The 11,877-nt window shown below is 47.3% G+C and overlaps 1 protein-coding gene across 1 annotated transcript; it reads left to right on the top strand.

The window, feature by feature from the left end:
- Nucleotides 1-841: 841 nt before the first annotated feature.
- LOC142595816 (E3 ubiquitin-protein ligase RBBP6-like) lies at nucleotides 842-6,979 on the top strand. Its single transcript, XM_075724666.1, has 10 exons — nucleotides 842-879; nucleotides 1,000-1,096; nucleotides 1,975-2,078; nucleotides 2,992-3,164; nucleotides 3,916-4,019; nucleotides 4,514-4,648; nucleotides 4,728-4,806; nucleotides 4,904-4,961; nucleotides 6,217-6,739; nucleotides 6,875-6,979. Exons 1-10 carry the CDS (start codon nucleotides 842-844, stop codon nucleotides 6,977-6,979), a joined length of 1,416 nt encoding a protein of 471 aa, XP_075580781.1.
- Nucleotides 6,980-11,877: the final 4,898 nt, after the last annotated feature.

An 11,877-nucleotide genomic window follows, 5' to 3' on the forward strand; every position in this document is an offset into this window, starting at 1 on the left:
TGCTTGAAGGTCCAAGTCATTTACAGTCCCTCCCTTTGTCCCTGCTTATGTCTGGACTAGCGTGCAATAAAAAAATCTGACCAAATACTGGTTAAACAAAAGCAGCTGGCTTCAAGAATTTGAAGACGTAGTTGTGCGTAAGGTTTATGAAGAAGTTAGTAGGGGGGAACATGCAGTTTGGACTGCCTACAGCACATGATGGTGACATTTCTACTGAAAAGAATCCTTTGTCTTGCTGAGGGATTCTAAAAAGCTTGATTCCTTTTCATGCTTCTGTGTCCGAAGCTCAGTTTCAGCAAGCAGAAACAACTTCCCTGACTGCTAAGTTGAGTGCCCTTTTCAGGCTGCAAAGGGTAAATCATGATAGTGGCATACATCTTTCTCAGTTAAATGGACAGCGGAGATCTTCTCCTTCACATAGTCTGGAGCTTAATATCAGTTCAAAAATACTGGACAGTGTAATTGTTTCTACGCAGAGCTTGAGTCCACGTGGAAGAAAATGGGGCTGGTTCCACAAGCCTTTATGTAAGGTGCAGACAGAGCCCAAGGTTTTGGGTGCCCAGGAATGCTCTTGTCAAGCAGGTTAACGGGCACCCAACCCCCACGTAAGGGCGTAAGGACTCCCCAGAACATCTTCAGCACAACTCTGTTTTATATGAGTAGCTGTTTTGGTGCAGCCTCAGCTGGCGTTGTGCTGCTCTTGACGGGACTGGGTGAGTGCTGTGGTCTCTGGCCGTGGGGGCTTCACTGTGTTTCTCATGCGTGTGTCAAATCCTGACCTGTTAAACAGACTGCCAATCTGGCTGAAGCCGATGCTTCCGAGGAAGATAAAATAACAGCGATGATGATACAGTCTTGCCAGGAATATGATCCATCCAAGTAAGTGTTGCTGATGTCAGATCTGTTCTTTGAAGATGATGGAAAAGCTGAAAGGATGCTTGTTGGAACAAGAGAGACACCTTTGCATACCTTTTTCTTTCTTTCCCCAAAATCTTTCAGTTACCTGAAGAAAGCCTTGGGTCCACCTCCACCATCTTACACTTGCTTCCGTTGTGGAAAACCTGGCCACTATAGGAAGAACTGCCCAACACATGGGGTAAGATTGTGGGGGACTGCTGGTGTTCGGTAGTTTGTCATTGTTTTTACCTTGGCAGTCACGGAACAATACAGAAACGCTCCTATTAAGAATTGTTTGTCTTGGGGTGAAACGCAGAGGTTACCTGGCAGTGTTGCAAAGCCCTTCAGACTTCCAGGGAAACCTGCAATTACAAATGCAAAAATGTCTTTTTTCCAGGCCATAGACATTAAATATGTCCATAGACCTTTCTCTGTGGACTTTCACGCACATTTTTGTATATTTCAATATCACTGGAAATGTTTCTGGTTTTAACTCTTTAATGACTGGTTTTAGACAGGTTTCAGAATTCCGTCTAAACCCAAGATGTTTCTGTTGACCCCATCTTGTGACTAAGTGCGTGTTTTAGGTACACAAGCCTCTGGTTGAGTATTCATGCCATTGAACGTTCGTCACTGAATGCATATGCATGAGGTCTGAATTCAGCCTTCATCTAGAGATGGTGAACACAAGTTTCCCCAGCGAGTGATTCAGAGCAGCGAACTGAGCTCTCGCGCTGAATTGTGCTGGGGAGGAGGAGCGGGTTTGTGTCTCTTCTCTGAGTGGATGGCGAGCGCAGGGGTATTTCCCCCTTCAGGAACCTGAAGTTAAGCCAAAGAATGTCAAATGAGTTCAAAACGCTGCTCAAGCCTTTTGAACGTCCCGGCTCTGTTCTTTTAGGAAAAGAAGTATTTTAGTTGAGCAACCCTTACGCTGGGTACAAGGAGAGCACTAAAGGCTTTTGCTGCTTCCAATAGTCCTTGAAATGTCATTTGAAGTGTGGGTCCTGAGATGAGATATGTCTGCATTTCTTTCCTTAACAGGACAAACAATTTCAGTCTGTTCCCAGAATTAAAAAGAGCACAGGAATTCCCAGGAGTTTCATGGTGGAGGTGGAAGATCCCAACACCAAGGGTGCTATGCTGACGAAAAGTGGAAAATATGCAATACCAACTATTAATGCGTAAGTAGGGAATTAATTGGACTGACCACAAAGGGAAGGAGAGAAACCATGGGTAAACGTCCGAGTGGCAATGCAACCAAGTTGGCTGGCATCTGGAATTACGGGGGAGGAAGCATTGTCATTGTAGCTTAACCTTAAAATCTGTGATACTTTCTACCATTAAAATAGGGCGGTCCTTCTGTTCCTGCCCCTGCAAGTTGGTGAAACTTGTGGTATGCTAAGAATCTGTATTTCTGCAAAACGTTTCAGTAGTGTTTACAGCGGAGTCGGTCTCTGTGAACGCTCATTTTTCTTCTGGGTTATGCTTCAAAGACTTCCTGCAAAATGTAACAAAGAGCTGTTGGACTGAGCTTTCCTGCCCCCCTGACTTTTATCCAATCCCATGTGTGAAACAGACTGAAGTTTTCCTGTGGCTATAAACTAAGAAAAGACTACTGTGTGCTGACAAGAGTGGCTGTTTTCAAATGCACTTGGTAGCACTTGTGTTTTTCTGTTGTGGATCTCCTTTTGTAGAAGCTGTAACACAGGCTTCCTCCATTAATCAAACGTAATTACTCAGAGACTAACTTTACCCTGAGCCTGCAATTTACACTTACCCTCTGGCAAAGGAGAGGTGGGATTCATTTCACCTGATTTCTAGGTGTCAAGGAATTATTTTTCCAGTCTGAGCTGGTTTCTGAGTTGATCCAATGAATGGGAGAGTTCTGCAGAAGGAAAATTCTTCCGCCCCTCCCTCTTTTAGTGCTGTGGCTACAGAAAAGTAGTTCAAACGAAATGCCTACATGTTAGAAGGCTAATGGTGTATGAGAAGGATTCCATCTATTCTCTTCCTTTGATAAAATCCAAAGTTTGGAAAAGTTTTCCTTTAGCCATCTTTAAGTCTTTCCTTTTTCCTTCCCCACCCTGCCTCCAGGGAAGCTTATGCTAGAGGCAAGAAGGAAAAGCCTCCCTTCCTACCAGCGGAGCCGTCCTCCTCCTCCTCCTCAGCTGATCCTGTTCCAGAGGAGTTGTTGTGTCTCATCTGTAAAGATCTAATGACAGATGCAGCTGTTATTCCCTGCTGTGGGAACAGTTACTGTGACGAATGTAAGTGTTACTGCCCTGTCTGTTCATTCAAAACATTGCATCTGATCTTCTGAAAGCAGAAGTAGGAGATAACAAAATTACTTTCTTACATGCTCTATTTAACACTTAAGTAGATGCTGAACAGGAAAGAATGCTTCTCGTATAATGGGGAAAAAAAGGCAGAAAGCTTTTTTCCCTTTTTACCTATCTAGTTAAGTCCTCTTTACATGGGAAAGGATGAGTATGAGAAGAGTGCATCACTGTGCAGGTGATTACAGTATTGGATATGGAATGCATTTGGTTTGTCCACAGCCCTTTCCCTCATACAAAATTATACAGCCAGCTCTGGTGCCTGACTGTGCTCTGCAACAAAGGGACAGTCAGGCATTTAATCCACGTTCTTCTCCATGGGAGAGCTGGTTAAAACCTTCAGAATTCAAACCTACTAATGGTTTTTTGAGACGTGTTTTATTCATTAACCTGGAGGTTGGTGACTTCTCGCTGTACTAGAGAGTGGAAAAAAGACTCGTGGGAACATCAGGACACAGCCTACTCTACATCTTCAGGTGTGACAGTAGTGAAATATCAAAGCTGTACGGTTGTGTGCTGCATACGAGACATTTGTGACACTGTTGAACTTTTATAGCTTCATGCTCTCAATTCCAGACCACATTCACCCATTAATCATAGACGTGTTTTGAGAATTGATTAGAAGCCAACTAATGTCCTCACTTTGGCTAAAACCTGTTTTGATGGTTCTAATTATTCACAGGCATTAGAACAGCGTTGCTGGAATCTGAGGAGCATACCTGCCCAACGTGCCACCAGACAGACGTTTCGCCTGATTCTTTAATTGCCAACAAGTTCCTACGCCAGGTGCCATGATGCCTTTTACGTAAACTGTTTGTAAGACAAGTCTGTTTGTGAAAAGGTGAAAGGGAAGCAAATACTAATTTACATCTCCTTTAAGCAAGGCTAAATGGAACAAGGCCAAATTTACTTCTGAAATCCATGATCTGTTGTTACAGAAGCTTACAGCCTGGCACATTCAGGTCACACTTTTGTTTAAGATGATTGCCTCGCTTTCAGATTTGGTGTTAACACTGAAGTACTTTAAATACAGATACTCTGAGTCACCAGTCATTAATAGCAGTGTCTAATGGGATGTGTTCATATATCTGTATGGCGATTTATTTTACGGTTGATAGCATTTATAAGAACACAAAAGCAATTTTACTCTGTGGAGGCTTTTGTTCATTTATCTCCTGAAGTTTCATATTACCTTTTTGTCAATGTTTTTCTGCCTCTAGGCTGTGAACAACTTCAAAAATGGAACTGGCTACACAAAAAGGCTCCATACACAAATTCAGCAGCAACAGCAGCAGCAGCAGCCACCACCACCACCACCACCACTCCTGCCTGTCACCCCTCCTGCTGCTCTGGTGAGTGCCGCTCAACTGTCTAAACCTTCCCCTCTGTCAATCAGCAGTCTGTTGGAAGAGAAGGTAAGTTTTATTTCAGCATATTTGCTGATTCTTACTTTTCATAGAGCTTATTTTCCAACTGTTTGCATTTATGCACAAGGGCTACCAGGTTCCTGTTCAAAGACAGCCAGCAGTAGCAAGTGTTGTGGGCCCCCAAGGACAACCAATACCCACAGCTGGTAAGTAACTAGAACTTCAGGATTTCCTGAAAACAATTATCTTCAGACCAGCTGAATGGGATTTTTTTTTTTCTTTTTTGCCTCCCCACTCCAGTAGGTCATCCAGTGAGAGCCAGAACAATTCACTCAGCAGGTGGCAGAGCAGGCTGGGAACTGTGAGTATTCTACAGAAATTCAATAGATGCCTACTTGTAACCTGCTAAATGAGGCCATAACACGTAACTTATACAACAGCTGATTTCTAATGAAGTGAATATGCATAGATAGCAGTGGAGGGAGAATACACATGGTAATTAATTTTCAAATTTGAGTTGGGGCTTTAACAAAGGGGATCTGGGCTTGCAGTAAGGTTATTGAAAACAAAACTCCAGTAGAGGATGGAAAAGAGGACTCTGAAAAATGAATGCTTTTTTGAGGAAACCATAATTACCTATAAAACTTAAATATAATTAAAGGATCAAATAGAAAGCCACCCTTTTGATCACTGCCTGAATACGGCTGAAGAAATTGATTTCCCAATAGTAAACAGCCTCCAACATTCTTTTTTAAATAACTTAGATGATACTGATGGAGCAAATTGTTGGAAAAGTCAACGCTGTTATTTTATGACAACGTTGAATTTCTTTCAATTCAGCCATCTCAAATAGCCAGGATGCTTTCTCTCTATCTATTATTGCAGTGCCAAGTGAGTCCTTCCTTTTGGTACATATTTGTAATGGCATTGAGTGACATTGCTAGCGGCTGAGTTCAGAAGCTTTTAGATTTGACTTGTCTTGAAATGTAGTCACTGTCCTTGGTTAGAGCTAGAGGTAGGTGCCAAATGTTGCTAGGACATCTGGCTAGAAGTGCTGATGAAATAGTCCTGTAGGTAGGATTGCAGTACAAGTATTTTGCATCCTGTACAACTTGCCAAATAAGGAGTGAAGTTAAGTAGACTCAGCTGGCATTTTAAAATTGAGCTCTCTTGAGGCTAAATCATGTTTTCTTGATGTTTGGTACTGCATGGGAGCTGTTAAGATTTGCTCTTTTTGCATCTTACTGCAAAAAAAAGATTGCACTGCATGTAGTCGTGGAGGAGTGAAAAATGTGCCGCTTCCCGTGCCAGTATGCACCACCTGAAATCAATCAACAGCTGTGGTGGTTCATGAGATAGGAGTGAGTGGAAATAGAGTTACCCTTCCTGGATGTTTTCACACGAGCAAAGCAGCAGCTGTTCTGCCTTGTAAGCAGAAACTCTTATCAAGCTCTTGACTTTGCAGTAGCATCATGTCAGCAGCTGAAAGCAGCTTTGCCATAAGCATATGGAAAAAAAAAAAAAAACCAAACACAAAATTGGGACAAAAAAAATTGGTGAGAGTGACTGTTTTGAATTACCTTCAGTATTTTTTTTTTGTGTTGTGCTTTTTTAAGGTCCAAGTCTCCCCGTAATGCTTCATCTTACTCTAGAAGGTCATATACCTATTCCAAGTCAAGAGCTGGTTCTTCCCATTCCTACTCTCGAAGATTTGGTCGTTCCCATTCTCACTCCTACTCGCGGTCGCCGCCGAATCGAAGAAGAGGCAAAGGGAAGAGCCGTAACTCTCGGTCTAGGTCAAGGGCACATGGTTATCACCAGTCAAGGTCAAGGTCACCCCCATACAGAAGATCCAAATCACGGCCAAGATCACCAGTATTTAGAGGCCAGTGTCCCATGAAACAGACTATACCTCAAGGGGAGGAAGAAAGGCAGCCTTTTAACAGACACACACAAGTTCCACCCTATGATATGAAGGTTCACTATGGCAGATCTGCTGACGTCAGAGATCCTTTTGAGCAGGAAAGATACAGCGCATGGGAAAGGAACTATCGAGAATGGTATGAAAAGTTTTACAAGGGCTGTTCTGTTACAAGGGGCTCTCTGTTCATGCTCCCAAGCAGAGATGATGCCACCCCTGTAAGAGATGAGCCTAGACCAGCAGATTATAGCACTTTCAAACCGGGGTCTGAAAAGGAGAAAAGAGAGAAGGATAAGCCAAAAGCAAAAATTGAAAAGGCAAAGCAGAAAGTAGAAGTGGCTTTTCCCCCAAAGAACAACAATATAACAAAAGCATCTAAAGCTTCCCAGAAGATGGACACCAGTCTTGAAAAATCTGCTCAATTGGAACCTCCTGTAAAAAAAGCAAAGAAGGAGTAGCCAAAGGCCAAGAGTGTTGAAATGTTTTCATCTTAAAAGGCTGAGAATATTTTGATATTTTCCTGTAAAGAGTAGTTTCCACTTTGGGAAGATAGAAGGGGAGTACCTTTTGGAGGCAGGGGGTGGGGGGGAACGGGGGCGTTGCAGAAGCCATTCTGGAACATGGACAATTGCATAGCTATTTTTCTCTTTGTTTACTAGCATGTGTATAAACACAAATCTCATGTTCATAAATAAAGTTAAGATTCTTTTAGCCTCGTCTATTCCCTGGCATGTCTGTATTACATTTCTAAGTAGCATCTTACCATAAGGGAACAGAGAAGTCTCAAAAAAAAAAAAATCAAACCAAAGGAAAAATCCTGGAGTGGGAGGGAAGACTTAGAGTTGGTTAGAAGGAATTCAAGTAAATGAAAGAGAAAGCAAACCCATTCCCTTCTTGTTTGCTCTGACTGTCCCTGAGTTGGGCTGTGGGTGGCTGTCGGCAGGGTGGAAGCCTTGCATCTCTCTTCACAAGTCCTCTCTCCCTCCCCTGTAAAAGCTCTGCAGCCTCAGGTGCTTCTGGGCTTGGAGGCACAATGAGCTGCATTCTTAAAGCTACCTCAGGCCTTGGTCTACAGAGAGGGGGTTTGGTCTTGGTTTTGGTTTGGTTTCTTTTTTTTTTCATACACATATCCCTGTATGAATTTCAAAGCAGAACCTGGATCTGTGAGTGGCAGGAATAAATCACTGGAAAGCTTGCCAATTCTTGTTGCACAGTAAAGCAGCAAAACTAAAATGAGTGAGACTTTTTTGAAAAGAAGATGCACAAAATCTTATGCTTTGTGTATTTCTTCATTGTCTTGTTCTTATGTTCGCTGTCATTCTACACTTGCAAATTTGTGCTACTGTCCTGCTGTTCCTGCAGCCAAAGCAAGCAAGTGGATCCTTTTTGGTTTAGTATGACTATTTCAGTAAGTGCAGGGATCTCTGGTTGGTGTTTGTCCTTAGAGGCTGCAGAAATGCAGAGTCATGCCCATTGTTTTAGTGCAGTCAAGCACAGCTGTGATCCTTCCTGGCTGAACTTTGAGTTTAGCCAAGCCATTGGGTTTTAGGAAACCACTGGAATTTACATGCAGCACTGCAGCAGTGAGATTAGCCTTTTCCTGCTATTTTCTGTCCCCTTTCCCACTTGCTCTGTGTTCGTTTCTGTTTAGTCTTCTGTTGGAAGTGGGAGTTAATACATTGACTGTCAGTTCTGGGTTTTGGGGTTTGTCTTTTCTTCTTCTGGTTTTTTTTTTCCCAATTCTTCTGCATTATTATCTTTGGGTTGTATCCAAGTTGCATACATCGCCTGAGGATGGAAACATTTACCCTGCTCCTGGGAGCAGGGAGGGCTCAGGAGCATATCTGAAATGCTTGTGCCCCAGGGCAGGCAGTGTGAGAAACAACCAAGCTGAACTGGAAGCCTGGGTCCGTTCCCAGCGCTAGGATATCATTGGTATCAGTGAGACTTGGTGGGGCAGCCGGGTGTCAGCTACAGCTGCTCACATGCTGGAGTGCAGGGCAGTCCCGGGAGAAAAGCGGGAGCCAGGCACGTGCGTTGCATTTGCTGAGCAGGGCTGGGTCCCTGGAGGGCAGAGAGCAGTGGCTTGAAGAATGGCAGCCTCAAAGGGCGTGCAAGGTGCGGGAGCTTCCTGCTGCCACCCTGGCTTGTGGGGATAGAGCTGAGGCACCCAGCCGAGTGCAGCCTGGTCCCTAGGATGGCAGGGCAGGCTCTGCCTGAAAGTGGAAGAGCTGCTCTCAGGGCCCTTGAGGCGTAGCATGGCTTCATGGGCACCAGAGCTGGGCCCCAAACCAACTGGCTCAAAGCTGCTTTGGATTTTGGAATGGACCTGAAGGTGGTGCCCAGTATCTGCTCAGAGCAGACAGAAGGCGGCCTTAGAGCAGACAGCTTGTCTCCTGTGGATACTCTGCTGTTGCAGCCCCAGATTTTGCAGGTGGTTAAGGGGGATGGATGTGAGAGGTGGCCACGCTGGACAGCAAATTGAAGGAGGAGTTGGGGTCATTCTGGGGAGAGGAATCTGGCAGGGACAGCAGTACCCAGGAAACCCCATCAGTAATGGCATGGAAGTCCAAGAAGACCTAGCTAACAGCACCTGAAACACCACATCTGTTCCCAGGTGTGGCAAACGTGGGAGGAAGGGGGAAAAATAAGCAGGGGTAGGTGCCTTGTTTGGGAGGGTACACGGGCGCAGAAAGGCAGGAGCCAAGGAAGCTGAGGGGGATGTACAAGCATGGAAAAAGGAGAGAAGGGGGGATCAAGGATCCAGCTGCTGCTTGGTTTGCTGATTTGACTGAGCCCTGCACCTAATCCCCACAGCCCGTCCGACCTTTTGGAGGGCGATTCCAAATCCTTTTGTGCGTGGCCCCACTCTGTGTACCCGGTGCGGGGGTGGGTGCAGAGGCCTGGCTGCTAGCAGTGGCAGAAGGGAGCACAGGGCATGGGGACCCAGCAGCTGGAAACACCGAGTGTCCAGGGCCAGGTACTGCTGGAGCGCTGTGTGTGTGCAATTCGCGAGTGAACTTGAAGCTGGACGAGCTGGCGAGCAAAGAGGAGAGACCTTTTCAGTCATGTGGATGGCATGTGGCTGCAGCACGGGTACACGGGGTCATATGTTGTTATTATTATTAATACCGTTACGACTATTTTACTTCATTTATTTCAATTATTAAATTGTTCTTATCTCAACGCACGAGTCTTCTCACTTTTAATCTTCCGAATCTCTCCCCATCCCACCGGGCATGGGGAGTGAGCGAGCATCTGTGTGGTGCTTAGTTGCTGCCCAGGGTTAAACCACCACACTCTGTGAGCTGCTCCCTTAGAGCCTGCAGTCACCTGCACATGTCTGGGGCCACCTCCTGAAGCCCAAATGTCGCCAGGTGTTTGTGCCTGAACAGCTCCCTCCTGGCCTCCATCTCCATTATCGCCATGGGAGCTGAGACAAGGAGCTCCCATGCAGGTGCCCATGTTGTGCCCACCTGAAGTGAGGCAGGAGGAATCCCCCCTCCTGTGGGTTTGTGCTCTGCATGGGAGGGAGCTGAGAGCCCTTGCAGCCCCAGGACTAAACACTCACAACAGGGCGTGAATTCCTTCCCTCGGGAGGGCTAAAGGAGATCTCTGCCTGTCACTGCCTGGGTAGTGCTCCCTAAAGATGCACTGAGAAAAGGTGATTCTTGGACCTAAATCTTTCTCTTGTAAGAGAAATTACACTGCTGGAAGTAGGAGTCTCTCCCCAGCTGCGGGAGGGAGCATCAGTGATGGCTTCAGGCTGTGTCACAGCAGGTTCCCCTGCAGCCCCAGGGACAACACAAGGCAGCCCAGAGGGGCAGAGCAAGGGCTGCCTTGGGCTGGTGCTGTGCTGCTGAGCTGGGCCGGGCTCCTGGGACGCAGGCAGCTCCTGGCAAGCGGGCAGCGCTGCAGAGAGACAGCTCTGCCCAGGAGCAGCTCCTGTGCCAAGCGCAGCAGGGCTGAGGGCAGTGCCTGCAGGCAGGGAGGGGAGAGGAGGGAGGCAGGGAGAGGTTAAAGGCAGTGTGGGGTGGGAGGGTGCTGAGAGCTCACTGCGGGAGAGATCTTCACTGCCCTCTGCATGGTAAGACTCTGGTTGCAGGGCAATGAAACTGGTGTTCCTGGAGGGATCTCCAAAAGCTGGTACATGCCACAGTAAATACGACCTTTCAGGAGGACTCTCAGAGTTTCTCTAGTGCAGAGGAGGAGGAGGTGCTGCAGAGCAGGGCTTCCCTGCTGTACCATCAGGACAGGGCATGACGGCTGCCTTCTGCAAGGGATGGCTCCAGGGTTTTGAAGAGAGGTGTGCAGCCAGGGGTGCCCAGGGCTGTCCTTGCGAGCAGGGTCCCTGCACCCCAGGGTGCTGTGTGCTGGGGCAGGGACTCTGCCGCCTGCCAGGGTCAGCTCTCAGCCTGCCCAAGCAGCTCTCCACAGTGCTGCAGGGAGAAGCTGAGGGTGGTAGGAGGGACCCCCAGCAAGGCTGGGTCCTTCTGCTGTCCAGAGTGTTCAGCATGGGTCAGGGCTGCTCAGACTCCTACATCATCTGCAGGATATTTGCAGAAGGTCAGTTTAAAGATGGATGTCAAGGTAGGGGATTACCTGAAAGGGTAGAAATTTGTCCTTTTTCTCTTCTCGGTTGGCTGTGTGGGCAGTGGGAGATGGGAATGTATTTCTGTGCTCTGGAGTAGGCAGTGAGAGCCCAGTTCTCATCAGGACTTGTCTGAGCTGCTCCTTGGTCCCTGCACACCCCCAGAGATGTCCCTGGGCAGTGCCCTGCTGCCAGGAGGGGTGTGCAGGGCAGAGCTGAGCACACAGCGCGTGGGACGGGCTCTGTGAGCATGAAGAGGGAGGAGACGTGGGGAGAGAGAAACAGGTCCCGGCCAAGAAGAGCTGCAGGCAGCAGAGAGGTGGGCAGGGAGGCAGAGAGACCTGCTGGCAGAAATGCCGTGGCAGGAGGCATTCACGCATCTCCCTGCCATCCCCTGCAGTGCAGGCGCTTTCCCGGGAGCAAGCCCCTGCTCTCCTCACTCACACAGCACAGCCCCTGCCCTTCCTATCATGGGGACATGCTCAGGAGTTGCCCTTGCAGCAGCCTGACCACCAAAGAGGAGAAACACTCAAGTGTGTGACTGTGCCTCCCTCCCCTGCCTCCCTTGCAAGGCCTCATTTGGCATCTCCTCCTCTTCTCCCTGCTGCCCTTACAGTTCTGACTGTCACACTCACTGGGGTGTGGGGGTGAGGATTCAAGTGCCGCTCAGACACCAGCGCTGTCATGCACATGTGTCCATGGAGGAAAAGCACCCAACTCGCCCCCTGTGAACCTTCGGGGCTCTGGGTGCTGCAGTGTGTGCGG

This window comes from Pelecanus crispus, chromosome 23 (genome assembly GCF_030463565.1).
Source record: "Pelecanus crispus isolate bPelCri1 chromosome 23, bPelCri1.pri, whole genome shotgun sequence".
Lineage (NCBI taxonomy): Eukaryota > Metazoa > Chordata > Aves > Pelecaniformes > Pelecanidae > Pelecanus > Pelecanus crispus.

What these genes read in the sequence shown, in the direction of transcription:
- LOC142595816 (XM_075724666.1), top strand. Translation starts at nt 842, where the DNA reads ATGATGATACAGTCTTGCCAGGAATATGATCCATCCAA. An exon ending in CCAACAAGTTCCTACGCCAG is followed by an intron (nt 4,020 to 4,513) that starts GTGCCATGATGC and finishes ACACAAATTCAG; the next exon opens with CAGCAACAGCAGCAGCAGCA. An exon ending in GCAGTCTGTTGGAAGAGAAG is followed by an intron (nt 4,649 to 4,727) that starts GTAAGTTTTATT and finishes TTTATGCACAAG; the next exon opens with GGCTACCAGGTTCCTGTTCA.